This window comes from Pithys albifrons, chromosome 17 (assembly GCF_047495875.1).
Source record: "Pithys albifrons albifrons isolate INPA30051 chromosome 17, PitAlb_v1, whole genome shotgun sequence".
Taxonomy (NCBI): domain Eukaryota; kingdom Metazoa; phylum Chordata; class Aves; order Passeriformes; family Thamnophilidae; genus Pithys; species Pithys albifrons.
Genome location: NC_092474.1, coordinates 9862179 through 9885474, shown reverse-complemented (window position 1 = coordinate 9885474; position 23296 = coordinate 9862179). Strand labels below are relative to the sequence as shown.

The 23296-nt window shown below is 43.8% G+C and overlaps 2 protein-coding genes across 5 annotated transcripts in view; one reads left to right on the top strand and one right to left on the bottom strand.

Moving 5' to 3' along the window:
* Nucleotides 1-1693: 1693 nt before the first annotated feature.
* SMPD4 (sphingomyelin phosphodiesterase 4) lies at nt 1694-19140 on the top strand. 2 transcript variants are annotated; one of them, XM_071572337.1, is made up of 19 exons: nt 1694-1828; nt 2023-2109; nt 2748-2890; nt 3041-3116; nt 3943-4051; nt 4653-4705; nt 5632-5786; nt 6119-6251; nt 6846-6917; nt 10319-10408; nt 12758-12903; nt 13355-13445; nt 14300-14400; nt 14744-14907; nt 15592-15797; nt 16379-16612; nt 17304-17435; nt 17596-17724; nt 18191-19140. In XM_071572337.1, exons 1-19 carry the CDS (start codon nt 1790-1792, stop codon nt 18515-18517), a joined length of 2487 nt encoding a protein of 828 aa, XP_071428438.1. In that variant the 5' UTR covers nt 1694-1789; the 3' UTR covers nt 18518-19140. The 2 variants fall into 2 exon arrangements, with proteins under 2 accessions (XP_071428438.1, XP_071428439.1); XM_071572338.1 differs by lacking the exon at nt 10319-10408.
* Nucleotides 18784-23296, bottom strand: part of MED15 (mediator complex subunit 15) — a 28284-nt gene continuing 23771 nt past the window's right edge. For 2 of the 3 annotated variants that reach the window (XM_071572339.1, XM_071572341.1), the window contains 3 exons: nt 23000-23166; nt 22037-22135; nt 18784-21891 (listed from right to left, as the gene is read on the bottom strand). In XM_071572339.1, the coding sequence (XP_071428440.1) occupies nt 21755-21891; nt 22037-22135; nt 23000-23166 (403 nt within the window). In that variant the 3' untranslated portion in view covers nt 18784-21754. The remainder of the gene's footprint in view (nt 21892-22036; nt 22136-22999; nt 23167-23296) is intronic. The other variant, XM_071572340.1, reaches the window with a different exon arrangement.

Here is a 23296-nt window from a genome sequence, read left to right as displayed (position 1 = left end):
GCAGCACATCGCAGAATCTCGGTCAGCCGGTCCCAGCAGCTCTGCCTGGAGCTAAAGCGGCTCATTATCCCCACCTGGAGGAGACACCGACCCCTCCGAGCAGCGTTCGCTTCACGGCCCGGCCCATCTGTGGAGGGGACGTGCAAAACACGCCGGGAATCCTACCCAGGACACGCGTGTCACATCGCGGCTGGCACGGGACACAAACAGGTGTCACAGCTGGTGTGGGGGACACACACACGTGTCACATCACAGTGACACAGGACACACACGTGTCACAGCTGATATGGGGAAACACACGTGTGTCACAGCTGACACAGGACACACACACGTGTCACATCACAGTGACACAGGACACACACGTGTCACAGCTGATATGGGACACACACATGTCACATCACAGTGACACAGGACACACACATGTCACATCACAGTGACACAGGACACACACACGTGTCACAGCTGATATGGGGGAAACACACGTGTGTCACAGCTGACACGGGACACACACACGTGTCACATCACAGTGACACAGGACACACACGTGTCACAGCTGATATGGGGGAAACACACGTGTGTCACAGCTGAAATGGGGGAAACACACGTGTGTCACAGCTGACACGGGACACACACACGTGTCACAGCTGATATGGGACAAACACATGTCACATCACAGTGACACAGGACACACACATGTCACATCACAGCTGACACAGGACACACACACGTGTCACATCACAGTGACACAGGACACACACGTGTCACAGCTGATATGGGGGAAACACACGTGTGTCACAGCTGAAATGGGGGAAACACACGTGTGTCACAGCTGACACGGGACACACACACGTGTCACAGCTGATATGGGACAAACACATGTCACATCACAGTGACACAGGACACACACATGTCACATCACAGCTGACACAGGACACACACACGTGTCACATCACAGTGACACAGGACACACACGTGTCACAGCTGATATGGGGGAAACACACGTGTGTCACAGCTGAAATGGGGGAAACACACGTGTGTCACAGCTGACACGGGACACACACACGTGTCACAGCTGATATGGGACAAACACATGTCACATCACAGTGACACAGGACACACACATGTCACATCACAGTGACACAGGACACACACATGTCACATCACAGCTGACACGGGACACACACACGTGTCACAGCTGATATGGGACACACACATGTCACATCACAGTGACACAGGACACACACATGTCACATCACAGTGACACAGGACACACACATGTCACATCACAGCTGACACGGGACACACACACGTGTCACATCACAACTAACACAGCTCAAAACATTTCTGTTCAGTCACACTGTCTTACGTGTCGATACCAGTGTGCTACATTCAAAATACTGGACGTTTATTTAAAAAAAAAAGAAATCATACATAATAAAAAAAGGAAATTGGTAAGTCCATTAATTGTCCGCCCGCGTTGCAGATGGGGCTGTGCCTCGCGGGGTGTCCTGCGCAGGGCCCAACTCGGGCTCGGTGTGTGTCGCTGCCCCTCAGCCCCGCGGTGTGTCCCTGAGGACCGAGCCCGCGCCGGGCCCTGCGCGCCGCCATGTTGGGCGCCGCACGCGGCGCGTCACCATGGCAACAGCGCAGTGACGTCACCTGCCTGCGCCGTGACGCACAAGGGGCGCGCGGGCTCCTAGCGCGGGAGGCGGCGGGGCCGACTCCCGATCCCGATCGCGATCCCGATCCCGAGCGGGACAGCAGCGGGACAGCAGCGGGAGGAGGCGGCATGGCCGGGCCACACCTGCAGCAGCCCAGCTTCCTGCTGGTGCGTGGGCCGGGGCGGGCGGGCGGTGTCGGGTTCCTCTGTGCTGCCCCAGGGCCGCTCGCGGCGGGTCGGGGTCGGCAGAAGCGATGGCGGAGCAGGGGCGCTGTCAGGGCCTTGTTATTTTTCTTGGCGTCGCGGCCGCGATAAACGTTGTCCTTGCTGATGGGGTTGGGTTGCCTTGTGGTTGGTAACAGGCCACGCTGAAGGCGGACTGTGTGAACAAGCCGTTTGCTCAGCGCTGCCACGACCTGGAGACGCTCATCGAGGAGCTCCCCGCCAAGGTGAGCGGCGCGGCCCTCCCGAACCCCCGGCCCGGCAGCGTCAGGGGGGTTTCATGTTACGGTTTCCTTTGTTCCTCTTTGTCTTGCCAAGATAACCTGTCTGGAAGGGGCTGCCCAGGGAGGTGGTGCAGTCACGTCCCAGGGGGTGTTCGGGGAAAGACTGGAGGTGGCACTGGGTGCTCTGGTCTAGGGCACATCATGTGTCGGGTCATGGGTTGGACGCGATGATCTCAGAGAGCTTTTCCAACCTGATTCTGTGATTCTGAGTTTTAAGAACAGGGGGAATACAGTGTTTCCAAGGCTTCAAAACCTTTGCTAGTCATTAAAGGTTTATTTCATTAGACTGCACTTCATTAATACCTTTGAACCTTAGTTTAGAAGGAAAACTTTTTAAAAATGTGACAAATAACTGCATGTGGTGCTGATGAGTATCATTGCAACCTCAGTAGGATGAGAAATGAGAATAGATCTCCCATTATTATAATGCAGTGTTTTGAATGGAAGCTCTGCCCAGTGACAATCTGGAAACAGCCATAAAGAGCTGGCAGAAGGTACCTTTGTGCATTCTGGGATGTGCAGCAGACACTGTCCCATGAGGAATTGTGCACATTAACTCTTTGTGTGTGTTTTCCTTAAAGGAACTACATGGAATCTTCCCGTGGCTGGTGGAGAGCATTTTTGGTAGCCTGGATGGCATCATTGTAGGGTGGAATCTTCGCTGTTTGCAGGGAAGAACAAACCCTAATGAATATTCTGTGGCTTTGGATTTCCTGGATCCCAGGTAAACTCATTCACTCCAGCACAGATTAAAAAATGAGTCAGTGAACAAATAGCCAGTGTTTGACCTTTTCCCACTGTGCAAACATGAGTGCACAGCAGTGAGACAGGAGAGGGTCCTTACCAGGGTTTTCTCTCTGCTGTTTGTTTGCAGTGGCCCGATGATGAAGCTGGTTTACAAGCTCCAAGCAGAAGAGTACAGATATGATTTCCCAGTCTCGTACCTTCCAGTGAGTAACTGGAGGAGTTTGTAATACAAGTAGGCAGTTGTTGTTGCAGCTGTTGGCACTTTGCATGCCTGTGGCTCACTATAGGCTGTGATGTAGCCTCAGTGATGCAGCTTTAGAGCAGACCTGGTCCCTTTCCTCCCCTGGAGGAGGAGAGTTCCCAGCCAGAAACTCTGTTGCAGATTGTGGCACTCAGCAGCTGGATCTTTGTGCTGCTCAGCCAAAAAGCTGCATTGTGATTCTTGCCCTGTCCCCAGAGAAAGTCCTGTGGTTACCAGCAGTTGCAGAATTGAAAATAGTTTTCCAGCCTCATCACAGAGCAGTGACTTGGCTTAGCTTTGTACCCACGTGTTTGAAGTCCCACTGCCATCCTGGACATGGAGTATCACATTTCAAAGAAAATTATTCATCTGCAGGTGGTTTCACTGTGTTTCTTCCATTGCTACTGGTTATGTGCTGTCCAGAAATTGGTTCAGGTGGTTCTACAGTCTTTAACAAAAGGAAACATTTAAGTAGATGGTAATTGCTGGTCCACAGCTCAGTTTCCCGGACAAAACCATCAGCCAAACACCAGTTCTCCCACTCCAATGGGAAACTTGTGGTAAAGATTTTTTTTAAAATTACTGAATTTAAATTTAAAAAATACAGAATATTCATTTTCAGTGAGAAAGTTGAGAGTTCTGTAAAGACTTTGCATTTGCAGAAGCAACTACTGCAGTGCTGAATGTAGAGATCATTCCAGAATGCTGGAATGCAGAACCTCTGTCTGAAAAGATACTCTGCAGTATGCTGAGTAGCCACGTTAATATTTCATTGCTCTCTCTTTCAGGGCCCTGTGAAGGCTTCAATACAAGAGCAAGTTCTGCCAGAATGCTCTTTATACCACAACAAAGTCCAGTTTCCTTCATCTGGTGGTTTAGGTTTGAATCTGGCTCTTAGTATCCTTTTAACAGTTGGATATTTACTTCTGTTTAAATATCTAAAATTGAGAGATTGTGAGTGTTTCTATTGTATACTTGTTTATATGTGTGTTTATGGTTGTGCTAAAGAGTTTGGGCTGATTAGAAATATTTAGATAACAAAAATAAATTTGTCCTTTTCTTATAAACCCTTGCTGGGGGGAATTTCTGCCCTCGATGAAGCCAACAACAAAATTCCCAGTGTTTTCAGAGTCGTGTATTTCACAATGTTTGGTTTTGTAACTGCTGGTAGTTCCTGCAATATGGCAGGAAAAGGTCATGTTCACTGTGCAGCCTGTGGGCTTGCTGGAAGCTGTGTAGCTGTAGCTGTGCTGGTTTCAGTTTGAGATTGTCAAGTGTGCTAAAAGTCATGGAAACACACCTTGTCACACAGAGAGCACCTCAACTGCCAGAGTTTGAGGCAGCTGGGAAGCAAGAAAGCAAAGCTGAATTTGCTGTTAAACTTTAGCAGGGTAATTTAGTATTGACAAAATAAAAACTTAATGACTATGTAGCATCCCCCAATACCTAACAGCTGTGCCTGGCTTTTATTACCTGATCCTTGACTCTGTTATTCCAGATCCATTTGAGTATTACATGTTTTATTTTGCAATTAGTTTGATTACACAGAAGGTAAGTACCTTTAGCAATTTTTCCCTTAAAAGAGTGTTAGCCTTTCTTCACAGTGTTCTAACAGCCTGCTGAGGTGCTGTCCAGCTGAATTGACAGCAGTTTTGTCTGTTCTTTTGAAATTTATTATTGCTTTGGTTTGGTTCATGGAAAATAAGCAGAATACCCACCTTAGATACACCAATAAGCAGTCAGTCCAACCAAAAAGGAACAGGCAATGGATTCCAAGTGGGTTTCCTACCCCTTTGTCAAATAAGACCTTCTACACAGTGTGTGTGGTTATTTGGTTCCCCTGCCTGTTGTTACCTGTGCCATTAACACTGCTCTCTTCTCCTGCTTGGTTACACTCACTGCTACAGCAACAGTTCTCTTACAGCTTCTTACTTTACCTTTACTCCAGAGTGTCTTTACTGTCAGTTCACCCTTTACAACCTCTGGGCTTCTTCTTTCTGCTGAGTGGGTCTGACTGTGCAGCACCACTCACTCCCCAGCACTGGTAAAGGGCTCTGACTGTGCAGCACCACTCACTCCCCAGCACTGGTAAAGGGCTCTGACTGTGCAGCACCACTCACTCCCAGCACTGGTAAAGGGCTCTGACTGTGCAGCACCACTCACTCCCAGCACTGGTAAAGGGCTCTGACTGTGCAGCACCACTCACTCCCAGCACTGGTAAAGGGCTCTGACTGTGCAGCACCACTCACTCCCAGCACTGGTAAAGGGCTCTGGCTGTGCAGCACCACTCACTCCCCAGCACTGGTAAAGGGCTCTGACTGTGCAGCACCACTCACTCCCCAGCACTGGTAAAGGGCTCTGACTGTGCAGCACCACTCACTCCCAGCACTGTTAAAGGGCTCTGACTGGGCAGCACCACTCACTCCCAGCACTGGTAAAGCCACAGTGTGTAACCCCAGGCCTACCCTGTGTTACAGAACTCACCTGTCACCACCCACCACGTCAGCCCTTCCAACAGTGCCTATTTCATCCTGGTGGACACGTACCTGAAGTGTTTCCTCCCCACAGAAGGGACTGTCCTCCCTCCACCTTCTTCAAACCCCGGGGGAGCCATCCCTTCCCCGACTCCCAGGTAATGACTGCAGAGCAAAGGCAAACTGTGGGAACTGTGTGTACAAAATGTGGCTCATTGAGCAAGATCTAAAAAGCAGAAAGTGCTTCCACACTTCGATCTGTATGTACTTATTATATAATTACAAAATGCAGTAGCAATAGTGAACCAGTGTTTGGTTATAGTTGAAGTGATTAGTAGTTACAGTAAGCTGCAGAAGTTTGAAATGGGTAACCAACTATGCAGTTTGAAAGACTGTTTTCCAGTTTACAGACTGGTGATTAAAAGCAAGGATAGCTTGCCCTGCACTGGGGCTTCCCGAGGTCAGTATTTCCTTTGCTTTGTCCTGGCAGGTCTCCAGCAGTGCCCTTCTCCTCCTACGGCATGCACCACACCAGCCTGCTGAAACGGCACATTGCCCACCAGCCCTCCGTGAACGCCGACCCGGCTTCCCAGGAGATCTGGAGGTCAGAAACGCTGCTGCAGGTGAGCTGCACTTCCTGCTGCTAACTGAGGCTTCTCTTCTTTTTCAACCAGAGACAGTTAGGCCATTTTGCTGTAGCTTGTTTTTGGAACTGAGCAGTGCAGCTGTTGCTTTCCGTTAGTGAAACAGTGAAGTCGTGGCTTGGAAAGGCAGTCAATATCTTTTGGTTATAGACTGAGTTTCTAATTGCTGATCTCAAGCATTTGAGTCCTTTTTTCTTGAAAAGTTTCTACACCTGATTTCCTTTTTTGTTAATCTTACAACAATTCCATGCTCTGTGCAAGAGTTGAGCACAGAGAAATTGGTTCTGTTCACCATCAAGCAAAGGGAAAGGAAAATCTGCACTTAACAGTTGCTCTGAAACAAGTTCCTACCATGTTGCTGAACTGACTGATTGATGCCTGGCAAGTGCAAGAATTTGCCATCCCAGTCATTGGCATAATAACCTGAAACATCTCTGAATAGGTGCCTGGCTGTTTACCAGGACAGCTTAGTTTTCAAATTATAAACAATGGCCTTCCTGATGCATATCTTGTGACTGACAGTCCTGGATTATTATTCCTTTTTCCCTAGCTGAGAAAATACTTGTTTTGCAGATCTTTGTTGAAATGTGGCTTCATCATTATTCACTGGAAATGTATCAGAAAATGCAGTCCCCTCATGTCAAGGTAATGGTTTGTACTTTATTCATGAACATCACCTGGTGGTTGAACTCTTGTCTAACAGTAAATCTATTCTGTGGAGAATTTTTTTTGGTATATTGGTCCAAAGGAAAGAAATAACTTTCCAGAGTATCTACATGAGTGTGTCAGAATTGCTAATCCACTTGCGAAGAATGTTGTGAATAAGTGTGTCATTCAGATCTGCCTTCATTGCAGAAGTTGTGTTGGTTTTGTTCTGGTTGTTGTTTGGTTTTTTTTGTACAAGATGAGTTTGTGGGATGGTCACAACAATCTGAACACCAATAATCAAAGTTCTGGTGGTGAAGAAGATACCACTATAAAACCATTGTGTTAAATCTCACTGGGACAACATGGCTGCTAAAAATATCTACAATTGATTTCCAGCAGAGATAGCAACTGTTACTGAAATACCAATTAGTAATTTCTGAGATCCATAACCATTTTTTAGCATAAATCCAAATTTAAAAAAAAAACCTTACTAAATTGTCCTTCATTTTAAGCAAATAAGCCATTTTTGTAGTTTCTTATTCCAAAATATGCTTTTCACCATAATGGTGTCAGAAGCAGTTCTGTAGCTGCAGAGTTCAGAATGTCTGACAAGCTCTTGCTCGGATAATACAGTTACAAACAGTTTGTGGTGGCCTGTTCAGTAACAAACTACTGCATGTAAGAAGTAAGTAAGTGTTGGGGAGGCCAAGATCAAAGGCAATGTAAGTGTAAAGGGAATTTGAAGGAGAAAATGTTGATCCTCTGAATTCCCTCTGGGTCACAGTGGGACTTTCATAGAGGGGGAGAAAAATACAAAAGCTACTCAGGATTTATTCCTGTGTGAAAGAGCAATATGAGAGTTGATTGACTGAGATATTCTAATCCTTCACTCCACAGGATATGAAATAAAACACATTTATAATATATTGCTAGGGAAAACCAGGGGAGAGCTGAAGTGTGACGGGTTTTGTCTTTTATTCTTGAGGTCAAAATGCAAACTCAGTAATGTTGCAAAGTCTCCACTTGGGACTCCCAGCAGCATGGCTGTGCACCTGTGATGGAAAGGCTTTGCTTGAAGTACCTTTGGTCTGTCTGTCTGTCCAGTCTCTGTGCATCAAGTGCTGTGCTTAGGCCAGAAATGATGATTGCTTTAAACTTCTCTCCTCTGTTCACCCTCTGTATTTCAGATGCTCTCTCCTAGCACTAGGGAGCAGCAGTTGCAGACAATGACTCCACATTATGGTGGAGTAGGGCCTAGATAGAGCTTTCAGGTCTTTGAAATCAGCACTTCAGGATCCTCCACAAGGTGTGTTGAGCCACAGCTTGAGGCCATAACTCCCTGATGGTATTTTACTTTCATCTTTTATGGGAAGTAATCATGAGCATGTGAAATAGGAAGTCTTCACTCTCTGGGGGGTAGAACACTGGAATGGGGGACCAGAATTCCCAGTGACATCCATAAATGGGTGAAGGATCTGTCCTGCAGGACTGGGGAAAGGTTCCAGATCAGATGAGGATGGGACTGTTCATAAGCCTGTGATGCTTAAAGGAAACTTTTTAGACTGGTCTCAGGGTGGGCTGAAGGAGAACAGTCTGCCTGACAGGTCCTCAAGTGAGGAAGTAGAATACCCAAAAATGTGAGTTTTATTTTAGCACAAGCGGTAAAGGCCTCGACGGGGAACCCAAAATCACCCTACACTCACTAGTAAAATTATCAGTAATGGTGCAGGTTCACTTGATCCCATTTAGCCTTCTGTGTGTTTGGAAGGAGGGGTAATTAGTGACTATTCATCCCTGGCTGACCATCAGTGATTTGAACTGGCTACATCCCTCTACTGAAGGTGGGATGAGGTTCTGCAGAACTTGCTCTTTCTTTGTCCAGCAGCCAGATTTGTTTGCTTTGATGGGCCAAGACAGATCCCAGATAAGCAAACATCTTGTGAAGCAGAATCATGCATTTTTCCTTAAACCTTGTTAATGGCAATCACAGACTTCCCCTTACAAGTAGAAGGCAGTGGAATGGGAATGAATGGTAAATAATTTCTTTTGACAAGATATACTATGTTACAACTTTGATTCTTTCTGGGTCTGCTGTGAACCTGAGGTTGAAGCTATTTGCTATGCTGAGTGTCACTGTTTCCCCTTAATTCCACTATTTTCCAATTCTTTTGTCTGTTTGCTTTTTCTTTCTCTGATGATCCAGAGTCCAAATGTGCAGCATCTCTTTTCCTGTTCCCTTCTGTAATCACAATGAACCCTTAGAAAAAGTAGTTTGACCAAACTTTATGTGATGCTTCCCGACCTTCCAATGGCAGGTGCTCAGCCCCCAGCACTGCATGTGGAACACCCCTCAGACCACGGGGTCGTGCAGATTCCTGGGGCAGGGCAGTCAGTTCTGAAGCAGAGAATCTGCCTGAGTTGTTGCAGTAATAATCCTACCCCTCTAAGAGTGTAAAACCAAGAGATGCCAAACTGACACTGGAGGAGATTGGGTAGAAGCTGTTTAAAGACAGCAGAGGTGTGATCTGGAGAGTTAGTTTAGATGCCTGACAAGTCATTGGGATCTGTGTAGTGTACATTTTTTGTTTTATGTTTTTTCATTAATTTCATACATGTGTGTCACTGTTGCTACAGTATCCTCTTCATCACATTGTCAAAAAAGACTCCTTTCCTTGTTCATTCCAGAGGGGATCTGGTTGAGGCTTGCAGAGGCTTCAGTGTTATGGCAGTGCCTTTTGCATCAGCACATAACACTGTGTTAGGTATATCTTTTTCCTTTCTATACTTGTGATGTTTCTTGCATAATAAAAATAATTCCCTCTTTTGAGGAAATTCACAAGACCTGCAGCCTTCCAAAGTGGCCTTTAAGTAGAGAGAAGACAGGATTTCTCTGAACTGGAAACTTCAAATTGGGTTTCTTCCCCATATACAAACTGTTTCTCCAGCAGCACAGGAAGAAATGCCAAAGTTTTCAAAGTAGATTTAAAAAAAGCTTGCAGAATATTGCACTCTTTTACTCCAACAAAACACTGCAAGTGTTTAAATCCTTGCTGCAGTGCAACTTCTGAAATGGGAGTTTATTTGGCAAAAGCTCCATATCTCCTACCAGTAGTTGCTCTAAGGGTAGCAGAGAACAGCCACTTTTTTGACACCTGCTCCCATTTTTATTTCCAAGTTGATAAAGGGCATGAAATACTGTGGAATGGATCTACTGAGCACCAGAAAGGAGAGGATACTGTGGCTGCAGTTGTTACTGTGATATGTTGTCCCTGACTGTATTTGTGATGTTCATTTTTCCCCCCACCCTTTTTCCTTGGGCTCATTCTCACTTTTTTTTTCTCTTGCTCTCTTCTCTCCTTTTTTCCCTCCCCCCTTCCTTTTTGTTTCTGTTGTCTCAGCTGGAGGTTCTCCACTACCGACTCAGTATCTCCAGTAAACACCACGGTAGTCCTGCCCAATCCAGCTACCAGGCCCTCCACGCATACCAAGTATTATCATCTTTTCATTTGTTTCCTTTGGAAAAATCTTGTTCCATCATATAATCTGCGAAGTGTATTGGTGCTGGCTGTGCAGCAGCTCTTCCTGCCAACAGCTTGATTGAGAGAACACTGCACTGAGATTTACTAAATTCTTCAGTGAAACAGATACCGAGAGATATTAGCAAAGGTCATGGAGGAAATAGTTAAATTCTGGCATCTTATGAGCACCAATTGGGAACTCCATTTCTACAGATGCATTCTTGTAATGCAGCCTAGAAAGAGTTACCAGCTCTGCTGATGTTTTCTGACACCAAAGCTGTCTTCACCAATGGCAGATTTCTGCCCCTCACTCATTAGTCATTTAAACAAACCTTGCATGGAAGAAAAGATCAGAATTTGCATGGTTGTCACCCAAATTAAGGTAGGTACCATCTAGGTTTTTTTAGCCAAGGAAATGTCATTGCCACTCCAAATTTAGTGTTCTCCAATGTGAACCTGGCTGTCCACTTTTGAAAAAGCACTAATGATACATTTGCAGATTGTTCAGGAAATGTGCATGCAAAAACATTCCTGTTGGAACAGATTGCTGAGTCCTCTCTCCCTACTTCAGCCTTTATTCATTGGGTCTTCATTTTGGGAGTGGGGAGGGCTAAGCTTATGTACTATAAAGCTCTTTAGCACTACATGGCATTTTCCTGCTCTTTAATCTTTGTTTTTTCATTAAGTGCTGTGATATCTCAAGGTGCTGTTTAGAGAAGAACACAGAAAGTACTGCTTTAAATCTTTTTTACTATTCTGTTTCTCTAATTGCTGTGTTAAGAATTGAGTGGCATCCATCCATTCTACAGGATAAGCTTTGACAACAAAAGCACTTTTGGGGAAAAGTAGTTTTTAAACCAGTGATGTTCATAATGGTGTGATCTGGGCTGAGAAATTATGAGAATTGCTAAGTGGAAGAACTACTGACATCACCCAAAATGATGTATTGAAATAGTGGTGGTTTTGTAAATTCAAAAGGTACCTTTAAGGGGAGTGTAGGATTTTTTTTTAAAATTACAGCCTTTCAAGGCCTATAGGAGACTACTCAGCCTCTCTAATTGCTTCTGGAGATCCTGATCCAAACTCCCAGGGCCACTTAACTTCTCAGAGTTCTACCCTTTTACATAAACTCTCCTCAGGACTGTAGGAAAGATCCTGACATAAACAAGAGCTGTGAAACCCACAGGACCAGCCTTCATTAGAACTAATAGCCATTTGTCCTACTTGTAGAAGAGTCTCAGATCTGGCTGTACTACACAATTGTATCATCAAGCCTTGAATCCTCTTCTGGAGTGAACTCCGCAGTGTATTAAAAATCTTAAGAGTGTAAAAACACATCTGCTTTGCCTCAGGCATTGCAGAGAAAGGACATGGACACACACAGAGACCCCTCCTTGCCCTCAGCACTGGAAATACTGTTGAATGGGTTTAAGAAGTGGAAGGTTTTTGGATAAAAATACCTGCCAGTCCCTCAATATTCAGTGTCTCACCTTAGCATGGCTGCCCCTGGCACTCTGGAAACATCCTGCAGCTGTTCTCAACTTTTGTGAAACTTATAATACAAATGCTGTCTCAAAATCTGCCATCAGTGGTGGATTGAGATCAGTTCACTGCTCTGAAAGCAAATCACAGTAGCAAAGGAGTTTGTGCTTTGTCCCCAGATTCTGCAGCAGCCCAGCTCTGGTGCTGGGCACCCAGAACCAGCTCTTTGGTACCTCCTTCACCTCCCTGCTCCATCACACACTCACTCATTCAGTAACATCACTGTGGCTCACCTTCACTCCTCATGCTGCTCCCCCCCCTAAGGATGCCAGAACCAACAGGATCACTCAGGCCTCCAGGCAGGTCTTATTCTTCCCATTACTCTGTCTAGGATTATTCTCTCTTGCAAGCAGAGGAAGGAGAACTCAGTAAAAAGCCAGCCATGAGCATAGACTAAGGACCTGCTGTGCTGTCTGCAGCAATGAACATATAACCATAATGAAAGGCTGAATATTCTTTTTTTAGAAAGGGGTAAGTTGAAATCTGCAAGTTATTCTGTTCTTTAATTCTAAATCCAGTGCATTAGATTACTGTAGATACCTTTTCTTATATCAAAATAATTTACTGTTTCTTAGTGAACTAATGGCAGAAGATTGGTACAGCTTGTCCTGGGGAGCAAGCCTGCCCAAAATCAGGTGGCACCAAACTGTGGTGAAGAACCTAGAAAGAAGAGAGCATTTCTTATATTTCAAGCTGAGAATATAATTTTCCTGAGTTATGTCCTGGACATTTAACATATGACACTCATTAGTTTCCTCTCTTTTGCTTTGAATGTAGGAGTCATTTAAGCCCACAGAAGAGCACGTGCTAGTGGTAAGACTGCTTGTCAAACACCTGCATGCTTTCAGCAACAGCCTGAAACCTGAGCCCCTCTCCCCTTCAGCCCACTCCCACACTGCCAGTCCCCTGGAGGAGTTTAAAAGGTAGGTACACAAGCAGCCTGTCTCTGAAATGTGTAGGGCTTCCCCCTGTAAGGCTCAGCTTTCACCGAGAGGTTGAATTGTCTTGTTTTGATCCCTAAATGCAGAAGTACATTATTAAAAATACGTGAGAGCTAATGGATTATGTTTCTCACATCCACTGAGGGGGGCAGTCTCAGCAGCAGCTGTGAGACTGGTCTGTGTATTGGCTCAAGTCAGAGAAAAGAAAATGCTACCAGAGGATTCAAGCCATGGTTAGTTTAGTATTTGATATTTATGAATTTGAGTTGAAATTCAATGGCCAGAAGTAGCTCCAATTAAGAAAGAACTTCAGTTAAGAAGGAACAGTCTTTTCTGTATTTGCATTTGTGGAAGTTGTTGGTTGGTTGAGTTGTTTTGTTTCTAAAATTTGCTGCCATGTTATACATGTGACTGTCCTCGAATCTCTTTGCAGGGTTGTAATTCCCCGGTTTGTCCAGGAGAAGCTTTACATCTTTCTACAACACTGTTTTGGCCACTGGCCTCTGGATGCCTCTTTCAGAGCAGTATGTACCTGCTTCTCTTTCTAGGTCTGTACTTAAGAAAACTAGTTTTTAGTTAGACAAAGAGTACCAATTAGACATAAGGAGAAAGTTGAATAGATCTTGGTGAGAATTACTACAAATTGTTGGCTGATTTTCCTGACAGTGAAAGTGGCTGATGATTGGGGGGAAAAAGTAGGTGTCACTCTTAAAACAGATACTAAGAAATTAGGACCTTTGTGAATGTATCTAATCTAATACAATAGGTCACAAACAAAAGTAATATGATACTCATTTGCAATAGATACTGCAAACACTACCCCCTGCAAGCAGGAAATAAATGTATCAGACCATGGATCATACTAATAAATGCAGAAGTTTGAAAGTGCAGGATGTAACAGGGCTGCATCTTGCTGACTGGGCCTAAAATTAGCTGTATTGCAGTGTTTGAGATACACTTGCAAGGCAGACTGTGAGAATATTTACAGTGGCCATGGCAAATCTACTCCTGACTTCAGTGCAGTCAGGACCCTGCTGTTCTCTCAGGGTGGGGAGTACTGCAGTTGTATTAATGTAGCATCTTGTTTACTTCAGTAGATTCAGTGAACACTATCAGAGCTGTTAAATGCACCTTAAATGTAATCACAACTAAGCTGGCTTTGTGTAGTAGCTGTTTGAGGCATTTGGGCATTACAGAAAATCCAGATTGGTTCTAAGAACATACACTTTTTTCAGTTCTTTTTCAAAGTTTCTCAGATTACTAGAGAGAGATTTATTCTTCCTATTCATTAAGTCTGAAAGAAACAAACAAAACCCCCTTTTTGTCTTCTTCTCCACTAAAGTACTGATACTGCAGTGGTTGTGTGTGTCTCGCTCAGGTCCTGGAGATGTGGCTGAGTTACCTGCAGCCCTGGAGGTACGCGCCCGAAAAGCCGCCACAGAGCGCGGAGCCTTTGCCTCGCAGCGTGTCAGAGAAATGGTAAGGAGGGAAACAGCTGTGGGGAATCTGAGCCAACCTCAAGTGTGTGCACATCCTGAGTAAAACAGCACCATTCCAAGAACTATCCATCAGCCTGAATTAACTTCCTGTAGAAGAGTGGAGATGACTTCTTAGAACACGAGTTTTTGTATTCTTTTGTCTCAGTGCAAATTGACCATCTTTCCAGGGACAGTGTAAAACACTCGATGATCCTTGTGAGTCCCTTCCAACTCAGAATAGTCTGTGATTCTGTGTGATTCCCTTAATGGCTCATTTGGCAGAAGACAAAATAACAGTTATTTTTAAATAGCTGTACTCACAAATCCTGTACTCTCTTTGACAGGGCTGCCTTCATTCAAGAAAACCTACTCATGTACACCAAGCTGTTTGTAGGATTTCTGAACAGAGCTCTTCGAACAGACTTGGTCAGTCCCAAAAATGCCCTCATGGTGTTCCGAGTAGCCAAGGTCTTTGCTCAGCCCAACCTGGCTGAAATGATCCTGAAAGGTAAAAGGGTATTTTGACATCTTATGCTGTCTTGTCTCAATCTGTCCTCACGATAGCTACATCTTGCTTCAGAAGCACTGAGGTGAATAGACTTCTCTCCCATTTTAAATGCTATTTTGCCATTCAGAGGTCTGTGTGTCTTCACTAATGTTTGTCATACTGGTTTAGAATGTCTGTAGTTCTTTTCTAACCACCATAATTTAGATTTCATTCCATATCTTTTTCTTAAAGAACACAATTACAATGGGCAGTTTTTATTAAACAGTTGTCTTACTTGATTATTTACCCTCAGGATTAAAACTATTCTCTCTGAAAGTCTCTATACTTAGCAAAAGAACTAATCAGCTGGTTGTGCATGTGCTTCAGGATAATTAGGATAGAGTAAATTGGGGAGAGGCAAGATTTGACAAGTATCAATGTCTGAGGTGTCATGATTCTGCACTGCCTTTGTTGAAAAATGTTGGAGGCTTACAATCCTGCTTGTATGGTCTGCCTTGAATGCACTCTGACATTTTTTTGCTGTGGGCAGAGAGAATGAAATAAAAAAGGTAATTAAGGCCTCTTTCCCCCTAGAACCACCTGTCTATATAAAAGCAAGTTGCTCAGCAGCCTTAAGACAGCTAGACCTTCCCCAGGCAAAACAAGTATTGTTTAACCATCTTCACTGCTTTTCTCAAATTCCAGGAGAACAGTTATTCCTGGAGCCAGAACTTGTTATTCCCCACCGTCAACACCGACTTTTTATGAGCCCCACACTTGGTGGGAGCTTTTTGTCATCACGGTCTCCAGCTGTTACAGATGCCTCATTCAAGGTGAAGAGTCATGTTTACAGCCTGGAAGGACAGGACTTCCAGTATAAACAGATGTTTGGCACAGAAGTCAGGAATTTGGTAAGCAACAAGCTTCTCATCACCCAACAGGTGCTTTTCTGCTCCAACAGGTGTTTTCTCAGTGCTGAAGCATCCACGTTATGAGAAGTTGAGAGTGGAAAGCTTCACACCCTGCATTACTGCATAATTTAGTGTGCTGATAGGGACTTCTGGAACCTGAGGGGTTTCAATCCAGCACAGCTGTAAAAATGTGCTTGCTTTTTGCTAAATAAGAAGTCAGTGTAACAGCTTTACTGCCTTGGAGTAGTGTAGGGTGGGTATTTCCTCTCCAACATGCTTACTGGGAACTTCTGATTCACTGTGTTGATCAGAACCTATCAGCAAGTCAGATAAAAATAGCAGCAGAAAAAAAAAGGCAGCTGAAAAGCCTAAGCAGCACTTGGGTTTCTTAAATGCTTCAACATCAAACTACCTTCTCCCTGCTGGAAGTGCAACTAACAGCACAAGTCCGTATAAGCTGAGAGAGTGAGTTTGCTGGGATTGCTCTGCCAGCTATCAAGGCACAGTTTTATCCATGTATTAATGCTCAGTGGTCTTTTATGTTTGTCCCACAAAATTTTGGTGTTTTTTTTTTGTTTTAGGTGTTAAAGCTGGCTCAGTTAATTTGCCAGGCACAGCAGACAGCAAAATCCCTGTCGGACCACTCTGCAGAGGCAACAGCTACCCAGTCCTTCTTCTCGTGGTTCAGATTTACACCATCTGACATGAACGGTTCCTACACAGGCAATGACCTGGATGAAATTGGGCAAGACAGCATCAAAAAAACAGATGAATATTTAGAGAAGGCACTGGAATACTTGTGCCAAATCTTTAAGGTACGTAACATCTAAGAAATTGCAGTGTGTGAACAAGAGTCAGGATTCCTCAAGTGTATTTCTGTGTCTCTGGTACTCTGTGGGGTCACAAAGCCATCCAGAGACCCTGCTGGCAAATTTATTGTTAATGCCTTCTAGACTCCTGACTTCACCTGACCACTTCAAAACCCATTTCAATGTATCTGTATTAATTAGCTGCTCTGAATTTCTAAATATCAAGCCTACTTTGTAGGTCAAGTGACCACTCTTTTGGACTGTATACCAAACCTGTCCCTTTCCTTGGCCTGTCCTCATGTTTAAAAATAGGCAAAGTGATTTTAAAAACAGCCCAAACAGCCCAGTATCTTCTAAATGTAGAGCTGTAATGGTACAAATGACTGCAGCTATGGATGAACTGTTAAAGTTAACAGATTCATTTCTCTGCAGCCACAGTCCCTTATGCAGAATTGGCCTGGGGGACAGCTGTTTGACATTCCTTGAGAGCTAAGGGACATACAAACCAGAACACCTTTCTGGGATTAACCTGGAGACTTACCTCCTTTTAATGTCTAACTGAGGTGCTCTTAAGCAGTTCTTGGTATCTGAGCTGGCTTTCAAAGAATTCCAGTGCTAATGAGTTTGTGAAGTTAGAAATACATGAAATAGGAGGTAGATCAAACACCTGCTTTAGAACTGTGTTATTCTTGAATAGCTGAGTGAGGCCCAACTGACCCAGATGATGATGAAGTGTGGGACAGCTCAAGATGAGAATGGAAAAAAACAGCTTCCAGACTGCATTCAAAGCGAGGATGGCCTCATTCTGACACCCCTTGGCAGGTACCAGGTGAGAGAACAAACATTCCGTGTCACTGCCTCGATTGTTCTTGAAAAAACAAGTTGTCCTTCAACAGTCAAAAAAGTGCAAAATGGGGCTAAGAGACTTGCCAGATTAAAGGTGTTTCAGACAGAAGCTCAAGATAAGGTGTTTATTTTCCCATCTCTAGATCATAAATGGGCTGCGCAGATTCGAGGTGCAGTATCAGGGGGACTCTGAGCTGCAGCCCATCCGGAGCTACGAAAACGCCACCCTGGTGCGGCTCCTGTTCCGCCTGTCCTCGGTGCTGAACGAGAGGGTAAGGACAGCACTGCCTCCTGTTACATTGTCCATTGCAAATTTCTGTTCTTCACTGCACATGCACATTTGGAACACTTGTTCTTACTCCATCTCTCCTTTATTGTGGTCTAGATGGGTATTTCCTAATATTGTCAGGCTTGCCTCTGTACCTGTAGTTCTGCTTTTCCTACACAAAACATTTAAAGTGTTACTTATTAAGGTGTTCTTTATGGTCGATGAACAATGGAGTATCTCTCAGAATGCTTTTCCTGTTTGAGAAACATTCAAATTCTTTCCTTCCTCTAGCTATGAGAACACAAGGCAAGTCTGCACTGAAGCAGTTCTGCTGTTGAAAAGTGCATTTTGATCCCCCCCATTTCCTATAATCATCATCCTATAAATTAAGGAAATTGTAAAATAAGTTACACTTACTTTATGACAGTAGTTGCAGTAGAGCACTAATGTTTTAATGTTTCTTTCCTCAGTTTGCTGATCAGATGGAAGTGCTTTGCTCCAGGGAAGATTTTGTTGGCAGACTTTGTCGCTACCATCTCACCAACCCCCACCTGGTACAGAAAATCAGGTATAGTCCTGTGGTGAGGGACAGAACAAGCCACACGTGGGGACCAAGGATCAGTCTGAGGTTTCTGGCCAGCTACAGGACTCTCACTTCTTTGCTGATGATCTACTTCCTTGCATCCTGGTTTTACATTGGGCCAGTGGGCTGCACCTTCATTACCCTCACTGGCTATTTTCTTTATGCTGTAATAATGACCTTTTTCTTCGAAGGATGGAAACCACATGAACACTAGTTTCCTTCTCCTGGCTTATACTTGTAAAAATAAATGGTGCAAGGATGAGCCTGGGAATTCAATGACTAAAATGTTTTAATTGTATCAGAACTTACTAAAGTATTTTTAATACTAAAGTTAACTGAGTTTTATAAACAATTATGTGGTCTTGTGGAGATAATCAATGTAAATTTTATTTTTATAAAAGCATTCCTAGAGAATCTAGTGAATGAGTTGTTTGGGTTTTTTTAAGGGGCGGAAGAATGAGTCATCAGTATTTATAAAACTGAAATAAACCATGCCATATATAGAAATATTTTTGATGAAACAATAACTGCTCCCAAGCCTCTTACACTGTTCTAAAGCAAGAATTGGCTGTAGGACCTCCAAAGCATGCTTACAAAAGGTAACAGAAATAACAGTGCACACAGATTTATAGGAAGTTGCACTGATTAAAAAGAATACAAACAAACACAGAAGATGGGACAAAGCAGCAAGAGAGGCATCTCATAGCCCAGTGCTGGGCTTGAACCTCCTCCTGACTGCCTGAGGCCCCCCCAGCCCAGGCAGGTTTATGTCCTCCACCTCCATAAACCACTTCATGCTGTTAGCATGTCTTCTGGAGCCACTGGGCTCAATGGGGTACTAACACTTGCTTAGAAAAACAGGAGTTACTGCTCTGTTTCTCCTTTAACCTGGTAGTTATAGGCAAGAGATAAGAACTTTCCTCTCTTGGAGCTCAACAAATACTTCGTTGTCCTGATCCCCTGACATGAAAAGAGCAAGAAATACCCTTTTGTTAAACATACGCTTAAGGAATCCATCAGTTCCCCCCTCAGGCAGCTGCTCTGCAGTGTTACTCCTGTGAAGTATCAAGGAGTGCACACAGCAGTGAGACAAGGAGAGAAAACATTTACTGAAAACAGGAGAAGACCTACACATGTGCATTGGAACATTCACAGCAGCGTCTGACCCGGGCCTTAAACACCAATGGAGCTCAGCTCCACCCCTGCCCAGCAGGGTGGGGTCTCAGTAAACGATCTCATTAACAAAGTGCACTATCCAGGGTACTACATAAAAAGCACATTTTCACAGTCTATTTTGTGATTTCAAAACATCCAAATCCAAAGATCAGCTTCCAAAGGCAGCTCAAGACAAAAATACCAACCATTTTGTGCTCACTAAAAACCGCCACATTAGTGCACCCAGGAAAGAGGGTAAGCAAAGCAAAATGGGGTTCAGTAAGAAAACACCTATAAACTAAATGTAAATAAACATCCAAAATGATGCTGTAGGAACCAAAGAATTCCATACCATGAAAATAAGCCTGTGATAGCCACTTTTTGCTAACAAATCCATCAATGTGCTTGAGCCGTGGAGCTGCACAAGGGTTGCATCTCATGATGTTCCACAGCAGTGGGAAGAGAAGACACTTCCTACTTACTAGGCATGGTCCTGCTGTAGGTAATTGTCCTGCTGCATTGATCTGACCATTTGATACATGAGGGCCTTGGTTTTGTTAACTTGTTTACTTAAACTGCTCCTCCCCACTACTTCCATCATCAGCTCTGCCATCTTTGGACTTGGGTCATCATTTCTCTCTTTTTCACAGGTTTAAAAAGTACATCTTGCACTTGCAGGTACCATTACTGACCTCTTGACTGGGTCTTTCAGTTCACTAAGGGGACAATAAGGATAGTGTTGCATGGATACAAAGGCCTTTACGATTTTGTCCCCTAACCTCCCTCCAAAGCCTGTGAGTTTTCACTTACCACAGAACAGTAACCACCATCCAGTGGCACACCAGAACTGGTATCTGGCATGGGAAGAGCAATACAATGTCTAACACAGGAATAATAATAAATTTATTATAATAGAAACAAACAGGTGACACGTTAGTTCACCTACAAAATACTGATTGCATTCTGCTGCCTCAGTCAGTGCTTACTAAGTACCCACCTTTAAAAACATCCTAAAACTGATGACACCACACACATTTATGGACGTCACAGCAATTTCTTGACACTACTGCAAGACAGCCCACAGCTACTCTTTTGGATCTGCTGCACAATACAGAGAGATGGGGCAGGATATAACTGGAACGTCTGATATTTGAAATTCTGCACCAGGAAATCAAGAGGGAGGAACTTAAAAGCATGGGGGAAATATGAAAAATGTATGAAATTAGTGTTACTTGTGGCAAATGTTTTCATTAGAAGTGCCCAACGATAAGGCAGCTGAGGACTGACTTCAGAGCCCATCATTGCTCAAGGCACAACGTGCTAATTGTCAGTTCTATTCCAGAGCTGTTGGTTTTTTGCCTTTTCTGTTTAAACAAACTGATGTAGTATAGAAGCATTCTCACTGCACTGCCTCAACTCCCAAAGGAAGCCAGATGCCTCAGAAAGACTTAATAAAACAAGAAATGTAGCTATGAGCCTGCTGGATTGATTGGTGTCACTTGGCCTTTATACTCTTGGGTTTTCCCCCTCACATTTCCACGTACACATACACTGAATTTATAGAGGAAGTCAGTGGGCACATAATTATCTCTTCTTTCTCATCAACCTTGCTCTTTTGGATTGAGAAACATGGTCCATGTTAACAAAAAATGTTTATACAAAGCATTCAAAATAAGCTATAAAATACCTTTTTTGCTCTATTTGGTTCCACACGCCCACCCCCAAGTGTAATTGTCCAGATTTATCTCACCTATTTGAGGGATGCCTTAAAAGACTGTAATTTATCCCACCTCTGGGCAAAGCTAATAGGCAAATAGATTCCTACAACCACTGAGAAGTTTGCAAGCACATTCTAGTTGGAACTAATTTATTTCTGGGGCAGTATCAGGTCACAAAACATACAGTGTGAAAGGAATACTGGCACTGAGCAAACCTTGAAGCAAATTAGGACATTTTCTCCCTACTCCCTCTTATACCAGACTCCCTGATGGAAGTCCACAAATAATTTCTTCTCTAAGAAGACAATAAAAACTCATCTGAAATACAGTCTCAAGAACCATATATACACATTTTGTATATTTGAAAATGCTGGCAAAAGTCCACTGAGGCAGAAGATAAAAAGCATGAAGGCTAAGTCTAACATCAGGCTCTCTACTGAACCTGACACCTAGAAACAAAACAACATAAGGCTTCTTTCTTCTGAAGGAACCTCTCCAAACTGTGGTTTGCCAGAGGCATGTGGGAGAGGCCCCAGCTGTTGAGACCTTTCTTGCTTCACAATGTAGAAGGTGAGCTGTTATGCAGCAGAGAGGCAGGCCTGGCGAATGCTCTGGGCCCAGGTGTTCAAGAGTGCTGTGACCGAATGCTTGTCTGGAAGTTGCAACAGTTTTGAAGTCATGTATCGATACACTGACTGCAAAAAGGGGTTGGCTGCTGGAAAAAAAAAGATAACAGATATAGGAGGTTATAATAAAATACTAAAAAACCCCTTCAAATACAAGAGTAACATGAGGTGTTCACATTTCCCCACTACTACCACAGACACATGCCCAATAAATGTCATGCCACATGCTCATACCATACTGTCTGGGGTTTTTTATCCACAGAGGGCTCTGATCTGGATAGTCCGCTGGAACGCTGAGCTGGAGTGGTGGGACATTTGGAAGATTCTTGTCATCTAGGATGCAAACACACTTCCCATCAGAACAAAGCATTCCTTGCTGGATGGGAGGTTTTCCTTGCATAATTCAGTTGGTTTCCAGTCTCTGAACCCCAAGGAGGAACCTGACTGCACATCTCCTTTTTTACTGAAAGGAAATCTCATTGCTCACTACAACAATACTTATATTTTTGGAAGAAAAGCCTGGCAAACATTCCTCCATCTCTTACAAACTTCTGCACCTGCCAATCTCACCATTTCATCAGCCCAACTTCACCAAGTTAGACACCTTATTTTTGAAAGTTATGTGTCAATACTCAGGACAAAATCAATCTTGATTTTTAAAAGGAAGGGAAGGAGGAAAGAATCTATTTTCCCTATTGGAATTCAAGAACCAAACAAGTAAACCATTTTATGATTATTCAGCTAAGATGAAAAAAAAATTGCAATCTGAATTTCCTTCTTGAACATACACTATTGCAAGTGATCATTAGTACAGACTAAAATAGGCCCTCCCAAAAACTAACTCACCACTCCTCTAGCTCTGTCCTAGCTGGTGGAGGTAGAACAACTCTGACATATCAGAACAGGTCAAATCAGGAATCAAGATTACAGCAAGGAAATTTCTAAACACTGAAATTACCAATTGCAACTTCAGTGCAGAGAAAGGATCAATCAGTGTGAATGAGATGCCCAGGAGAACCCTGAAGCAGGCTGTGCAGAATGGTGTGATTATGCAGTGCTATGAACCTGCTAAGGACAGACTTCATGCAGAAGGCACAGGTTAGCCAGATTCATGACTGTCAGCAAAGTCTTCAAATTCCTACAATCAAAAGCTTAGAATTTCTTTCTGAATTCAGCCCTTAGTTTCTCTTTGCTTACCTAGCTTGCATATGAGATGAACTGTGCCATTATTGCTGCAGTGGGAAGGGTCCAGATTCACCAGGAATTTCGGATTTAATCTTGCAACTTCTCCTTGCAAGACATTTGGAATGGTCTGTCTTTCATCCTCTTCGTATTTCCGTTTTCGTGGGGAAGCAACTGGGGCCCTGTGTAAGACACAGTCCACAAAAGTAAAAAAAAGGTAAAAAAAAAGGACAGCTCTAACTTATCCCCATGCATAAACCCATCTGTTCTTTTGATAGTTTCTCCAAATAAACATCTTCCCCCAATAATGAA